General features: G+C 46.8%; 1 protein-coding gene across 4 annotated transcripts in view; it reads left to right on the forward strand.

The window, feature by feature from the left end:
• The first annotated feature begins 472 nt into the window (after positions 1-472).
• The window catches only part of LOC125950010 (uncharacterized), a 56,308-nt gene continuing 39,320 nt past the window's right edge, over positions 473-17,460 (forward strand). For 2 of the 4 annotated variants that reach the window (XM_049677564.1, XM_049677566.1), the window contains exon 1: positions 16,379-16,892. In XM_049677564.1, the coding sequence (XP_049533521.1) occupies positions 16,859-16,892 (34 nt within the window). In that variant the 5' untranslated portion in view covers positions 16,379-16,858. Of the gene's footprint in view, positions 684-1,041; positions 1,402-1,501; positions 1,723-12,719; positions 12,852-16,378; positions 16,893-17,460 lie in introns of those variants that run through there. The other 2 variants (XM_049677567.1, XM_049677565.1) reach the window with 2 other exon arrangements.

Below are 17,460 nucleotides of genomic sequence, written 5' to 3' on the forward strand. Positions count from 1 at the left end.
AAAGGATAATGGGTGTTACTACAACTGAAATCTGTCCCTTCTTCCCCTTACAACAAGTGATCAGTTGTTGGCATAAGCATCTTGACCTAGATCTAAGAAGGCATCATTGATTTACTAACACGCCACGTCGTTCCTTCCAGGACGCTGCAGAATGTCGGTGAACCGCTCGGTGGAACACGGCCGGTCAGCGGTAGTCGGGCCTCGGAGAAGAGGGCTCGGCTCTCGCGCTCCCTTACCCTGCCCTTATTCAACATTCCCGGTGCGAGTGCTTTCAGCAAACCGCAGCCTTCGGAAAGCGCTTGCTTCAAGGCATCCTCTAGTAAGTACGCGCACGGCCCGCCAAACCAGTGTGGCCACACCTGTGCAAATGATGCACCGGAGCGTTTGATACATCGACAATCCAATCAACCTCCTCCACCGTCCGTTTTACTCTTCCATCTTTCTCGCCGTTGCAATGCAGATAACTTCCTGTACGAAGCAAAGCTCGCCAACAGCACGACTCCGATCAGCAGTAGCCCGAAAATCCTCCTGACGGCCGATGACAACACGTTTGACTATCGGCGCAAGTCGTCCGGTGGAAGCAGCATCTTCGCAGCCGGAAACTCCGTAGTCGGTCCGGCGGAACCGCACATCTACGAGTTCGACGAGAAGCGCTCCAGCGGTGATGGTTCGGTCGTCATCAGGTAGGTACAAAGGGATCAATGATTGAATGGTAGTTTACGGGTTCTTGAAAAGATAATTACCGGTCAGTCAGTGGGCATTGAAATTTGGACGCAGGATTGGTCATTATTCGTTAATTAACTTGATGGCTGCTGGAAGCACCTGTAGGTCTAAAGCAGGCTACACACGCGCAATATTATTGGAGAATATTCTTGGTTTCTTTGATTTACTCGGCATATATTGAGAATCTTGAAAATATTTTGCAGAACCTGAATACGCTAAATAAATCCAAGTAATGTAGAATATTGACCGAGCGTGTATAGTCCGCTTAACACCACCTGAATGATCCATCTTTTCCATCTCCATTCTCTTACTTTACAGTATCACCTCACCGGGAATGTACCCTCCCATTCCGACGTCCAAATCCTTTGGTCTTTCGTCGTTCAACTTTGTCAATTTCAACAATGCAACCAATGCCGGGACTCCTTCTACGGCTTCCAGCGGTGGCGCCTACTTCGGTTATACTGGTAATAGTTGTAATCTCGGATCAGCAAGCAGCGGTGGGGCCGGTGGGAAGCGTGGGAGTGACGTGAGCGGCACATCGCCGCAACTGATGAGCAACAGTACGAACAGTGCGATCTACCGGTTGGCCCGCATCATCAACCAGACAACGAAAACGAACAGCAATTGTCTGCAGCAAACCATCAACGATGACAGTGCCCGGCGGCTGTCCTGGGAAAGGTAAGTATTGAACCGTGGTCAAACCGTGGCCGGTCATCGGCCGCACCCGGTCAGTAGTTTTTGGAAACCGCGCGTGAAACTACTTTTCTCCTCCGTGCAGGCGGGATAAAACCAACAAACCGATACCACGCTCGTCCAGCATTGATTCGATGGTGGACGCGGTGTGGAGCGAATTTCCCTCCAGCGCACCGGGAAGTGCCCGGAACTCCGTTTCCACCCAACTCCCATCGAATTTGAACATTTTCCTCGGGTCGACACGCCGTGAAAGTATGCTAAGTCCATCGTCCAACCGCCGCACGAAGCAACAACGTGGCGTATATGGTGAGTATTGGGATCAGTTCTATTCCTGGAAGCGGATAACCCCGATTCATTTGCTTTACATTTAATATCTTTAATTGAAGAAGATACTTATTTCCTATGCATTGCTGCACATCTCATTGTAATCGGTATTCGATGATCGCATGATTCTTTTCATGTGACCACCAAGATTTGGTTTTGTGCCGTTCCGCTTCTTAATTTTCATCTCGCAGGAACAAGAGCGGCAGTACTAGATTGTTCTGCTTCAATCTAGTACTGCCGCTCTTGTTCCTGCGAGATGAAAATTAGGAATTCCTGAATTGAAACCTTTTAAAAAGGAGAAAATCTACGGTAAAATCCAGTGAAATTCGCTCCACAAAATTCAATAAAGCCTGAAAATGAAATCTCTGTCGGGGGATAGTAAAGGCCGCTAAATCTTCGCGGTCTCGCTCTTTTTGAGGATTATAAGAGCACTAAAAGTGTTAATTTACACTGAAACCAGCAATAATTCTTGTTAGGCATGCACAATTATTAACTATCTTCATAATTATCTTAATTATCTCGTTGCAACCCAAATGTGCTTCAACTTGAACCCAGCTTCAACACTGTTTCGATCGCGTTGGTCTGGCTGCTGAATTGCTGAATAGTTTCACACACAAACGTGTCTGTATGTGTGAGTTTAGGATTGAATCTGAATTTGAAATGATCGCGAAATTTTGAATAATTTTTTGTTTTAAAACACCCTGAAACGTTAAAAAAATTCCATAATTTTCTTCTAAAGGCGCCCAAGTTTGCATTTCCAGACCTTGGGAGGCCTTGGGAGCTTTAACCGAGCTACATTTGTAAAAAACTTATCATACCCAAAGTAGCACAGAACAGGATTTACTCAACAACCCAAGATCTTCTACGTATGTCTGTCGATCAGCTGGCTTTGAAATTATTTTTTGATATGAAATTAGAAAGATCATAAGATCAGAAACAGATGAGTAAAACACGTATAGCTCACATGTTCCAAAAGTACCTTAAGCTATTTCCCAGCTTCCACATCCCGTGGTGCATCCTCACGAAGGACTTTTCTTTTTCAATAATCTTCGATCAATTGTAAAGATTTGCAAAATTCCATATATTGCTATCGAATATGTGTATATGCGATCACTTATCCTTCTGTTATCCGAACACGCTAAATTTCGTTTTTAAGAAGCTATCGCAGCTGTTGGATTCATTCAAATCGCTGATAAGATGATCGTGGCGAAGGAAATTCACAACGGGCTTTTTCTTGCAATTATTTTGCCACAAAAAAACTGTGTTCGTGTGTGTGACGATCTCGCAAAAAGAGCCTCGATCAAGTGATCGTGTTCAACTAAAGAGGATAAAATCTGCGAAAAGAGTGGTTAGGAAAATATTCTTATTGTACTAGTTTTGAAATTATGCTTATCACCTTTAAGGTGTTACTTGAATGGTTTCTTTAGAGTACTTTATTTATTTTATCGTACGTGCAAGAAGCTGAAGGCGCTTACGCACACACGCAACAACATCGTTTCCGCCGTAAGAGAAAGCGAGAAAGAGAAACGCATGTCGGGCTTAAATCCGATCTTTGCGGGAGGGTGACGAGCGAAGCAACAGCCAAGCTGCGCAGAGTTTTTTTTTGTTGCGTTTTGCTTGCTGAGTTGTTGCGTTGTTGGGCCACCGAGCCGCCGCCGAGTCGTAAAGCTGCTTCAAAGTGAAAGTTGCACGGAACCGCGCGGGTTGTTGAACATAGTCGCAGTGATTTCGGTCGCCAAGAGTGTTGTGTCTTTTGCTGGTGCCTTGTTTGTGTCAACCTCGTTTTTGTCGCCGAAGAACGCGCGCGAGTATTCAATCAATCCAGAAAAAAGCGAAGAGAACGTCTCCTCGTTCCACCTTTCGCGGGCTCCAAGCTCCATCGATTCTGCTCCCCCCCTTCGAGCATAAAGTGCACACCGTCCGTCCTCCTTCCGCCGCTCAGGCTCGGGATGTTGTGCTTCTTTGGGTGGAAACCTGCCTAGAAAGATAAATGGTGTGCTCGGTTGTGAAGAAAGAAGATTGGCTATTCCGTGTTGTTGTTGTTCTCTGTGAAGTGAATTTCTTAAAGTTCTCGAGCAGTGAAGTGAATTCACGAATGCCGTTCAAATCCCACCGAGCCCTAGCAGGTGGTGTGTAATCGATCACCTCTCGATCGATCGACCCTCTCCCCTCCCTCGCCACCCAATTCCACGAGATTCTGCGTGTGAGTGAAGGTTCTTAGTGAGGTAACGTTTGTGAAGAAACCTGGTACAACGAACCACCACCCCTCGGGTGCCAGCGACAACGAGGAAGGGGTTGATGTCGCGTATCGTCTGATTTTGGCTGGCTGGCTGAATGCTGCCCGTCGTCCACTCTGGAGCAATTGCTTTTGCCCTCGCGATCACCTTCGATCACTCGGTGATTTGATGCCGCACACTTGAAAGTACACTGTACTGGTGCTACAAAACATATAGGTAACTGATTATTTATTGTTTAAGTCTTCCTTTAAGTCATTTTCTCTATATTATATTTTTCCAAAACGCTCTTGTGCCCGACGGACGGTCTTTACATACTTGTGTTCAACCTGTGGGTCGCATTTTTTGATGCAAGATCCGATATGTTGGGATTTATTCAACAGTCCCTATATTCCCAGTAGTATCTGTTTAAAGGATAATGACGGACGCAAATCCTTCTTGATGTTCAACAGTGAAAGAGTTTTGGAACAAACTGGCACTTCGGCGGTCATGCCGGAGAATCATTTTGGGAATGTCTCCTGCAGCTTGTAAAGACAACCCTCCTACGGTGTCTGTAAATGGAACACGTCAGAACCGGATTATGCCCTGCCGGTCGCAACAAAAATGAACCACTTACACCATTCTTTCCGGGGATGCCACACTCCCACTTTTGAAGATTTTTTGTCCTGTCGGGGTTCTTTATCGGCTTAGCGTAAAATCCCTGAAAACAAAAAAGGGTGAATTTAAGTTACAAGTACTCAGCGACGACGAATTCAGGGACGGGAATGGGGTGGGTTAACTTATAAAAACGGAATCTCGGCGCCATGCCTTCCGTTTCGCTGCTAATGTTGGAATTGTAGTTCCGGCCATTGCAACAGTTTATCATAAAATTGTACAAAGATTACACGTGCTCGATTGAAATGTAGTCGCAAAAAATGGCAACACAGATGAAGTATGAGATTTTACATACGGATTATTGCAATGAAAACGCAATAACGCACCTTTTCGATGAGTAATAAAAAATGATTGATTTTTACGCAACGCATGCGTTTTTTAAATTCCGTTTATCGCATGTGAACATCATCTTCATGAAAATAATTAAATTGAATGTGCATGTGGTAGAGTGGATTTGGAGTGAATGCTTCCAGATAGAATGTTGTACAGAGATAAAATTTAACAAAAGTGTAGACAAAATGTAAATTGAAACCCATTTTACCGGTGATAATAACAGTGATAAACAAATGAACCATCGATTTCTTGCAGCCTACCAGCTATGATCTACTGGTTTGCCAATCCTCGATCATATTCTCGCTCGACAGCCTTTTGTTACGGTCTAATCATGATAATACCTGGCGGGATTTTGCCGTCCATCACCAGCATTATCACCTCCCAGAGTAACGAACGGGATGATCCATTTTCCAGTTCGCTCCACGCATTTGGCTTCAGGTGCCCAGATGTGATGAGATTATCATGGCCAGAGGAATAATAATATTAAATTACAGCATCGCCAGTGTCCCGGGATCACTGAACAAGCCGACAAGCTAATAAACTAGCGCTAGGTGCACCTGCTTCCTTCGTAAACTATTAAAGGAAAGAGTTTGTGTAGCTAAAACGAGTAGAGTTAAAACCTTCTCGTTAGTTACTTGAGCCACAACACACAAGGGGTTAGTGATAATTCCGTATCACGGAATCGAAGGGCTTAACCCATTTCTATCGCAGCACGCTCGTTACTGGTCCTGATTCAATCGACATCCTTTTGGCCAATCATTATCCTGCGATCAGCAATCGAAAAGAATCGTCTTCCGGCACAATTGCGCAACTCTTCATATCGTTGGACCTCCACAATTTGGAAGCACGATCTGGGTGTCTAATCTGTGTTGTCACGCGCTCGCCCAAAGATGGGCTGTATGCATCTTCATGCTCCGATGGTTAGGCTAGGGGCGTTGACGTACAAACGTAGAGGAAGCATTTCGCGAAAAAAAAACCAGCTAAGGCAATAGTTCTTCCGGTTTGCTCACTTCGGTTCGGGTATCCCCGTGTGGTGTCACTCTATCATTAACCGGTGGCCGGTAGTGTGCTGGATCGTCGTAGCCGCCACAACAACCCTTTTACAGTTCCAACCCTTTCTTCCCTCTTTTACGTCGTTTCGCCCGTAGTGTTTCCGGTGCACAACAGGGGTGTCGTAAAATACCTTTTCTGTGGTTGTGTGTGCTTTATTCTCATAGGCTTCTTCTTGTTCGCACCGGAAATAGCGGCACATCGGACTTGCTAGAGCATCGTATTCCCTCGACCCTTATTTTGGGATTTTTTTTACTGAACCGAGTTGTTATACCATATCGCACACATTGTAAAGTGTTGATATCATTAACATATTACTGATTTCGTTTTGTGTTCTAATAGTGTGGTCTAGTGTGGCAAGATTAAGAGCATAACGAGCGTAGAAACCTTCCGAAACGCTTATCGAAAAGTCATTATGTGCCTGCAATGTAAAACAAGCTCATTACCACCATCACATCGGTTCTATCAGCTAATTGGTTTGCCCATTGGCATTTCGCCTAATGAAGCCATATCGGCACTGTTATCAGTCTCATCATCAACAAATTAGATGGGCACGTGAACTCACCATTTCGCGGTCGTGTTGGAAGTAACCGAAATATTATTATATTTCATCATCCATTAATTACCGAAATTCGATGGATTTTAATGAAATTTTGAGGTGCATATTTATCCTACTTGCCATTTATGATTTACGCATCAAAATGCCCCCTTTTCGAATGGAAGAATTGGAAGAATCATCAGCAATATGCTTTTAGAATGCAATAAAGCGAAGCTTGATGCACTTTCCGTTGATAACACGAAATGATGTCCACCATTATTACCACTTGAATGTTTTGGATGGTTAATATGTGTCCGTCCGTTGGAATCATAGGCATGTGGTTCGGATAGACATTAGAACAATTGAATCAAAGTATGCTACAGCATCTTGAGACTCGTTGACCCACATCAATTGGTCCAGTTCCTGCGAATTAGCATCGCAAAGCACGACAAAAGTGCAACTAATAGTTTATTGGTTAATTAAATTATTAGTGGCACTATTACCCACTTTAGCTAATTGCAGGTAGAACATCGTTAATGGCTGGCCATAAACTAAAAGACTCTGGATTTGTCATGGTGTTGGGTAGCAAATCATCGTTCATACCCGGTGGATACGTCATAAAATCAAAGCAGCAAAGCACTCCATGCTGCCCTCGAACGGCATTCCAAGTACAACACGAATCTAATCAACGGGAGCAATAAACAACTTGGTTTCCCTGGGGATATCCTGCGCGGTCGAATTGAGATGCCCCCTAGAGCCGTTGGTCTATGGAGAGGTAGAATGTGTGCCGCAGCACATAATCATAATTATCATTCAGAGCCGTAAATTCTTGTCTTTGTTCAGCGTAATGGTCACCACGGCAGAAGATGACGACAGTGGTGGCGTTTGCTGCGGCGACGACGCGCCACGCCAGCCAGGACAATTGAATTCAAGTGGCCATAACTGGACCATCCATAACAAGACGTCCGTGCCATGCCAGTGTGTACAATTGCCAATTGAGACAGTTTTGAAGCAATGCCGAAACGCATGACCGCGAAGAGTTCTAGCTCACAGCAAGAGTGCTACGACTTCTACGGTCCGCCGTCATCATCGCCAGAACGTGGCTGAAACGAAAACTCGCTGCTCGACGAATGCCTCCCGCCGGACCGATATTGGATTCCGTAACGAAATTATAAAATTTACTGCTTCCGGCGCTTTCGGCGCGGTCACACGGTACGAGAGGAGTACGGTGGGGAGGGGACGCGCTGCTAAATTAGATTGAATTAAGACACGACAAGACAGCCGAAGAGTAGCCGACATCGTTGCCCAGGCAACATCGTTCGAGTCCTTTTGTCGTCTAGCTGCTGCGGGACCGCTCGGTCGAGATTGATCTTTCTTCGGGCGAAAGCGAACCAAAGTACTGGTTCGGCAGGATGGTTTCGGTTTGGTTGGAAGATGATGTCAGAAGGTCAAGAACGCCGTTAACCTCCGGGTACACCCGAAACTCTCCGCCCACCCGCTGGAACAGCAAATTGATGGATACGCTGGATAACGAGAATATTATCCGCTACTTTCGCTCATCCATCGTTCCCAGGCGATGCGGTATGCGGATCATATCATGCGGGACTACAGCGGGACTGGCAAGAGGAGATGGATAGGGGCGCGATGGGTTCCTTCCTTGCCCGGTAATTCCGTTCCGGTTGCCAGCTAATTCCACCCTCGGTGTCCACCGCGATACACCCCTAGCCGAGCGCCTCGTTGATTGCCAACTGAAGCCGGCGGGGGAGAAGAACCCGATCCTGCACCGATACCGGCATCGTTCCTACATCATTTGATTGATATAGTTTCATATTTCGATTTCGATCATAACCGGTACTCTGCCGGCAAGGCGAAAGGATCATGTAGCGCTGGAGTACAACAGTCGCTTTGTGAGAATTTTCCTGATTCCCGCAGCACCGCACAGTGGTCAACGGCGCAACGACTGGTAAAATGTTGATTTATGATCTCTCTCTCTCTGCTGTGTGTTGATTTTAGATGAAGTCGATGCGAATGGCGACCGCGAACGCCTTGGATGGGCCTGGAGCAGTTCACAACGAACGCCGTGTGGCCGGCAATGTCCATCGCGTTGTGCGCTCTGATTGATGGAAGTTTGATTAATTCTGACTTTTATGGAGCTCGATTGAGGATGGCTGCTGCTGCTGTTGCTGGTGGTTGCATCTCCATCCCAGAGGCCAGCGGCCATTAACAATGCAGCGAGCACCCGCGGTCCATCAGAGAAAACGCTTTATGATCTATGATAATGATAGGAAGCTGAGATGAGCGGCGATGAGTATATGCAAACGATACTTGCAATCAATCCTGATGCTGCTGGTTTCTGGTGATAGGGAGCGGGGGTATACCACCTGTTGCGGATGCAGTTCATCACCCCGCCCCATCATGGGTACTGTTGCTTCACATTACGATTTCATTACCTTTTCCCGGGATGAGCTGTCATTCCGGGCGATTGAAATGCAATTAAATAATTATAATGCGATACTGTTGTTGCTCATAATTGTATTCCGCCGGTGGGGTGTGATTTATGAAATCGACTGCTTCATTATTCTGGATCACTTCTCCGGTAGTCCGGTCCTGTTGCATCCGCAGCTTAGTTCTCGGTGCAATCGAGAGACCGCACACGCTCGCGGTTGTCGATGTGGCAACATCGTTATTTATTTATTCATCATATTGGATGGATCTATTCCACTTGCATTTAAGTAAAATAGGTTGCACTATTTGATCTACTTCAACGCACGGCTGCGCAGTCGATTGTTTTCTGAAGCTTCTCCCAACATAACGGCTAGTGTTGGCTATACATTCCCCATTATTACCGCCACTGGGACCACCTTTGTCGTTGTTCCTTTTGATATGGATGATACTGTTCCTCCGACAGCAGCATATTGTACCGCTGTTTAAAATCTGTTCTGTTAGTCCAGCACCATCGTCGTCGTCAGCATCATAAAGTGTCGCTACTCCATGCCACACCACGACGCAGCACATTCTGGTTCTATAAAACTGGCCCCCGTTAAAATATTTATTCACGCAAAGCAGCAACCAATTCTTTGGCCAGGTTTATTGGCGCTATTGGGGTTGTTGTGATGTGTTAACAGCACACCACAGCAAAGCGCAGAACGCCCCAGAGCACGTGTGTTGAGAGGTGTTTGCACGATGCCCGATTACCGGCCCGAGTCCGCCTCCCCCGAAAAACCAAAGCGACGATCCAAAGCTCGAAATAATGATGACACGTGAGAGTAACATAAGGGCATTCGCTCTCGCACCTCCGCCTGGATGGTCATTCTGTCGCATTTTATCCAATAAAATGTGTCTCTTAATGAAGAACATCGTAGCCGGACGCCACCGCTACCCACAACCGGCACGGTTGTCGACCGTGGTTAGCCTGGGGATGCTTGCGCTATTCTTTTTCATGTCCTTTGCCGATGGCGCATTTCTTGCAGTCTTTAGTCCCAGTTTCCTTTTACTTTCACGACAAAGACAAAGTTTCCTCGTTCCCAGTGGTCAAAACTTCGGCATTCCGCAAGCGCGAGCATCGTATGCACGTGGACGTCGTCGTACAAAGGTGGGGTAAAGTTTTTGAGTCCGGAGATGGTAAAATTGTTTGCGCGGAATAAACGATTAGACGTACACTGAAGCACAGCTTGTGCCCTTCCCTTGCGTCGTTTGCACAGTGGGAGGATCCGTACTGTACCACCGTGGCTACGGTGACCCATGGGAAAGGCAGACACGATATCGTTCAATTGTGAGTTGCGCTTGGAGTGGCAAGTTTCCTCCGTGGCCAATATTGAGGTATTGTATTGCTTCGCCAGGACTTGCGAGAAGGACAAATATGATGAATTATTTCCGCTTTTCAGTTAGTTCTGAGGAGTGCCTAATTCGATAAACATTCGACTATCCGAAAGGATCAGTGCTGCTCAGTGGCTGGAATACAAGTAATAGTTTCTGCGTTCTGTGTGTTTTCTGATCGATATCGATAGTGAGTTTCATTTCGGCATTTTGATAATCGCCTAAGCCAGAATGAGCGATTCTACAAAGACTTTTGACGGTGTTATGCGAATATTTGTTGTCAATCGACGCACGTTATGTAGTTTATCTATAGTCCAAAGAAAAGCTTATTTGCACTTCAAATACTTCTATGTACGCTATCAGCATCGCTGTCATTTTCTGCGATTTTTTCGGCTTATGCGAGACATTATTCACCGCCCAAAATAATTCTTATAGCTTGTCAAGTTGAATGCTTCCCCGCAAGTTTATATAGTTGTTAAATATCTCTTCTATAACTTCTTCCTATAAGACATACAAATAGGAGCCATTACCGTTGTTCTTGCAGCCCTTTCCTTTTGCTCGATGTTCAAGCTGTTAGTTCTGAAGCTAGCAAATACATTGCACCGGCAATTGAAGTATCATCAATGACTATCTTTTACAACATTATCGTAAATATGGGTGCGTCTCAATGCCGGTAGGGTGGCTTGATCGTGATGCACTCAGGACAGTTCGTATTGTAGCTAGAACATTCTGGAGACGGTACCACCGCTGCGCTCATCATCTAGATGATTGTCTGTCTCCGTGCTCCAAACGTTTAGCTAATCGATTCAATTGTCTTCTATTGAGTGACTTTCACATGTCGAAACAAGTCCTAGCTTGAAACTGAAAAAATAAGCTATAACAGCTCCATCCTCCTCTAGCCTTGATAGCCTTGTACGAGTCGAATGCGTCAATACGAAACCGTCCGGCAGTTGTATGGCCATTACTTCAGAATCCAGTACCACGTGTTGTGTTTTGGGGGTTGATGGTTGGACACAATTTATGGTAAGCGCGAACATATTTCTTGCATATGCTAGTTAGAACTTGAACTTTACTATTGTACTCCCGGCTCCCGGGTATTTCAACACACCAAGGCAGCGCACCCTGCGGGTGAAAAGTGGAAATTTATTTCCATTACTTTTTAGATTTAGAACCACGCTGATGTGGGGCATTTGAATATTCATACAAAGCTTATCGATAGAAGCGTAGGCAGCGTGACTCATACGGTCGTCTCATACATCATTGTACGCCATACGTACATCATCATGGTCGCGTTCCGGTGCTGTGTGTAATGGAGCAGCATGGTAAACCATCGCCTGTGCCTGTGGCCAAAGCTCAACGGTTCTCCCCCCGGCACATTATCCCGGGAGCCCCCCTCTTTTGGATGGCAAAATGGTTCGCCTTCTCCAGCGCCAACCTATAAATTCCCGCCACAATCTTGATGAGGATGCAAAAATAAAGGAACTTGGACTTCGCTACACTCGGGGGTACGTACAAGCATAAGCTGTGTACTGCTTGTGCTGACCAAAGTCCTTTCCTTTCCCCCCCCACCCCATCCTCCCACGTGACAGGTCCATAATTCGTAACGACACTCCTTTTTGATGTAGATCCTCCGTTCGGTTTACGTTTGAAAACATCCCCCGTTCCCCGGTGGTTCACGATGGAATCGACATTATAGACCACGTAACGATCCCCTCCCCTCCATCCCTGAGTGTCGCCTGTCGGTTTAATGGTGCGCCAATCGTGGAGAATCGTAATAAAACGTACAATTTTCCAATCGCGTTTTCGCAAATTTGGCCACGTGACACGATCAATCGCTCGTTCGCCGCGGGTAAAACGTTGCGCTATTTCGTTCCGTGGCACCGTGGGTCTGTTTCTTTCCCCGTGTTTTGCACTTCCCTCGTGTCCTGATACTGGCCGAAACTCCCGCCAAAAGGGAAACGCTATCACGAGCTGCAGTTCCGCGCCAACCAGCGACGGCCAGCGCGAGACGAGACGGCTGCATTACTTCCCATTCCGAGCGAGCACAATGCAATCAATCAAAGTGCCTTCAGGCTGCTGGTATCCGAGCAGTGTGGCTCGGAGTGGCCCTCCCTGTGGAGGGTGCGCTCCCACTAATGGGTGGCTAATATCACCTCCACCTTCGTCCGCATGCCCAGCTGGTGGGTTTGGAGCATCGATTCTCCCACGTTGATTAGCTCACACCTTACTTGGGCGGCGGCGGCGGCGGTGGCGTACGAGAGGCCATCGGCGAATGGACCAACTGGCCTGGAGTGTGCTTGCAATCATCGAGCAATTGCGATCGCGTTGTGCGTCAAGGTTTGGCTAAGGTTAGAACGAACGTTAGTCTCAGTTCCGACCGCGAGTTAGTATGATCTCCCATCGTGCAGCGTGCGGCGGTCCCATTCGTGCGTTCAATCGAAACCTTTCCTGCGTGTGTACTGTAGTTTCCACCTCAATTCGTTCGAGTAATTAACATCCTGAACCACGGTCTCGACCTGCTTAAAATGAGCTATCCTGGTCCGGAAGGATAGTGAAGAAAGTGAACCATCAAAAACCGCATTCCAGGAGAAACCACTTCGTCTGCTTGGGTCTCCTAGTGTAGAGGCTTGAAACTCAGGCAGGCACAAAGTTTGCATAGCACTAGAGGCAGGGAGAGGGAGAGAGAGAGACAGTGTGATAATTAGTTAATAGCCATTTTCCGGTTCGAAGTAGTGGCCACCCAGCCAGAGCCAGCCTCTAGTGGTAACGATAACGGTGGCGCGTGGTTAAAAACGAGCGAACGAAAAGTGCGAACAACGCAAACTTGGTGGCCTCTCTACTCCTCAGCGCACCGGCTCAACACTCCCGCTGTGTGTAAATGTATTTCCGCTAAAGCTCTCCGGTTACACACTCCGGACAGGTTGTGGCATTTCAAAGGACATCGAGCAGCGGCAGTAGAGCTCGTGGCGGTGGCGTAGAGTAGAGCGAAGCGGAGACAAGAAGGGTTACCTGTAGCGTGACACGCTTTATCACTTTTCACTAATTGTAATGACTTCTCCACAGGCCGGCTAACCTGAGTCCATGAAAACTCACCTCTCTCTTCCCGGCCCCACCGTTGACGGTGGGTTCGACGTTTGGTGCTCAGTGCTCGAACGCTGTAAAAGTGTTATTGCCCCCCGGCGCTATACAGCGCTGCATGTACGCTTTTTGCATAAGCCCGACCTGGCGTTACTTGACCAGGTACTGTTTTTGGAGTGCGGGGAATTGTGATAAATGGTCTAGTGGTCCAGAAATTGCATGGATGCGATAGGATACGATAGAAGGATGTTCTCTAACCGTAAGGGAGATCGTTGCCAAGATATCGATTGCTGTGAACCGCATCCACCATGGGAATGTCGACCACCATCGATCGAGTCTATTATCATGATGTTTCAACGATAGTCTCGTATCGTTATCACATTATAATGGATGAAAAGTGGACACACTTCAGTGCACCATTGTGCTGTCTTGCATGAATGATCCCTGCCAACGTCCCCGCGTTGACTTGACGGGAGGACTAATCGAAGTTGATTCTTAAGACGACTAGCCAATTCACACAGGCTGTTCGAGCTGTTTCCACTTGACTGGTGCAGTTGTTCGTTGAGATCAATTGTCCTGAGACAAGCGATTTCGCACCGGCAACTACTATCGCTCTCTTTATCGATGACTTCCGAATGCTCTGGGGCTCTGCTGCAATGTCCCGTTGTCGTTATCGTCCAAACAAAGCCGTATTTGCACGTAGCAAGAGATCGATTCATTAAACATCCCTTCAATCAAACGACGACCGCCTTGCGGGAGGACAATGGGGCTAGAGAAATGCAAATATTGCCTCAACGTCACCGGCCGCCGTGCGGTGTCCTGTGTAAGCACAATTAGTCGAAAAGATAAGTCCTCCATGGCGGGAGGTGGGGCGATTATCTTGGCAACATGAACAGTGAAGCGCTGATACGAGACCAAAGGACCAAAGACACTAACCGAACGAACGATGTGGTTCTTACCGCACCGCACCGCAGTACTATTTGCTTGAAGTGCGATTTACGCTTTGTCAGCGGTAGCAGCGACCAGCTTTCCGAGATGGCATGATAGAGCACCAGCACCACCACCATCGTGCCTTCAATTGTCTCCAGAAGATGGTACACTAGCCGCGGCCCGGCACTGTTGCCACTGGTTGGTTGGATTCATTCGTTATTAATGTCAATAATTATTCAATTTATTCCCCTTCATCAATTGTTTATTATCGATGCCGCATGCTGTGGAGCAGTGGAGCATATTGACATGGCACTGACAGAGGGTTTATATCCCTTTTTAGTGCTGTTGATTGTGATGTTGTTCACGTGCCAGAATCGGTCGTGTTTGGAAGGAAGGTGGAAAAAACAATAAATATGTCGCTTCGCGCATCACACAATGGATCCGTTAGGCTGAAACGATGGTAATAATAATACGATTTCATTTAAGAGTGTTTTATGTTACTTACGTTTCCGTGCAGCGCAGCACCACAAAATGGTCTCGTCTTGTACTGCTCTTGTACGATGCTTCAATTGGAGCTGCCGATCGAATTGATTGCTACGAGGAATAAAATGGCTTCAATCGATTATCTCTCTCGACAGTCGTCTAATGATCACTTACAGCATGTGCGCACTAGAGATGCACAGAACTCTAGCAACAATTCGAACCAATCACTCGTTTCTGGTGTTTTCTATTGTCTCAGCGGCGGTCCACGCCATGGCATAAGTAACGATTACCGTGCGGCCCCGAGGCAAACAATCGGCCAACTCGAGACGGAGCCATAGTCCGTTTTCCGGTTAGATGGACACGCGCGCGTGCTGGGCACGAGAGTTTAGCAGTAATGTTGAGGCAATTGCACCTTTTATGAGCATCCGTTTTAGTGGTTCGTTTTGGTGGTGGCGGTGCGGTGTCTCCGTCGTTCCAAGTTACGGTCCTTTCGCAATGGTAGCTGTGCGATTGCTATGTGCAATTGTTTATCCTGTGTTTTTCTTGCTTCATTCCCACGTGGAGTGTGCCGCAGTTGATGGGCCCTTGGGTAATGAAAATGAAATTGCGTAGGAAATTAATTATTTCATCCAACAAATTCCGTGGCCCGTGGAGCGTCTGAGCCAACGAGAAGGATGCCAGGAGCCAGGGACATAAGATGTGCAAAAAATGGCTCCCATTTCCTAGAAACTTTTGGTCGATGGTGGCATTCCTAATGATTGTTTAACATCGTGCATTAAAAGAGTATGCACCCGTGAAGCAGCGCTTTCGTTCCGGTGTGGTGCCGGTAGCACTCTACCCATGTAGTTGGTAAACTGTTAAAACTTAGGCAATAAATGTACAGAGAAAGATTGGAAAACGCCATGTTGGAAGAACTATCGATTTATCTGGATGGCTGCGGACGAAATGTAGACGCCGCTTTCGATTCAGATCTATCATCCGCGTTGCTTCAAACCTAAGCTGGAGCGCAAAATATGTTTACCGCTTTCTTGAATAACATTTTTTTACTCAAACGTTAAAATTCCAACACAGTCTGCTCTACTGCAAGAAAGCTTCCCGGGAACAGCACTTCGCTGATGCCTCCATTTTCTGCCACCGTGTAATCGAGTTTTCTGTGCTGTGCTACACATCAACCATACAGCAACCGTTCCGCGTTCGTTTCGGGTCGCGGTTACCACGGATACAAGGCTTGATGGTGTTGCGGGATCGATTGCGAAAACTGAGATTTGCTCACGATGGCTCCCGGTGCCATGCCTGGTTGGCTAGGGGATGCATCATACGCCCTGCAGCATGCAAACGATACCGAAGCACATCCGTAGCATGATGCGTGTGATTCGTACTGCTGCTACCGCTGCCGCTGCCAAATAAACATTGCCGAGCAAGTGCACATCAGGAGAGGTTTGCAGGCAGCATAGTGTGGTGTATGCTCGATATAGTTCAATACCTAGCGCACAGCAGCCTTTGGTTGTGCATTCGACAGCCTCGGGGGGCGGGCAATGGCGTTTAGATTTATTTGCGAAACACATTTGCGCCGGATTGATGATGACGGCGCGGCAGGGGAGGAATGAAATCGATAAAAAGGATTCGTATGTTGACGCCGACACCGGTGGGTAATATGTTGCGTCATTTTTTTCTTGTCAATATTTACTCAATAAAATGAACCAATGGATTGACAAGTTTGTCTTTACAAAACGGGAAACCGGTTCCCAAATGTTCGAATCGATATTTGGTTGAAATTTATATATTTATCAAGTGCCCACTCCCCCTCTTGGTAGGCCATTTAAAGTAGATTTCACCGCGTGTGCAGCGTAATCCTTTTAAGCACATGCTGGATACCAACCTGAAGCTCGAGAGCAAAGGATTACAAATTGTCAACTGAACCGGGAAGCGAACGCAGCAGCGTAGTAAGTACATCGAGCAAACGAAGTCACAGGCAGGCAAACCATCCAGAACCGGCCACGGAATGTGTAAAATATGGCAATCATTTTTCGCCTTCGGTAAGCAACGTTAAACCGCTCTCTTAGCAAATGCACAAAGGCATCATCTCCATCATGTGGAACCGGATGCCGTACCAGCAAGACTCCCGGGCCAAAAATTTGCACCATCATCCCATTAAACGCAATGTAAGACGCACCACCTGCTTTTCGCACCCAAATCGGATCAAACGGTTGTTCCGAACGCGCACCGCGAACCCTCGTTGATCCATTTTCCGCCAGCAAAGGAAAAACGGTGTTTCATCTTTCTCAATCTCCCTGCTTCCCATAAAAACATATGCAAATACGTTGAACCACCGTTCCGTTATGCTGTGGAGCCTTTGGGAAGAGAAAAAGCTACAGAGGTAGCCACTTCCGCGCTCCAATCACCGGTCCCCCGAGGGTTGAAATTCACGTGGCTACTTTCTGTGCTACTGCAGATCGACCGAAAGTGACTCGCGCCGTGTGACCTTTGGGTTTTGAATATTTTTGTACATTCTTTTTACTTTCACCACAACAACACACAACAGAAAAAAACAAATCCTGCTATAAAATTTATGTTGCTCGAAACAAATGATGAATTCCTATTGCG

This window comes from Anopheles darlingi, chromosome 2 (assembly GCF_943734745.1).
Source record: "Anopheles darlingi chromosome 2, idAnoDarlMG_H_01, whole genome shotgun sequence".
Taxonomy (NCBI): domain Eukaryota; kingdom Metazoa; phylum Arthropoda; class Insecta; order Diptera; family Culicidae; genus Anopheles; species Anopheles darlingi.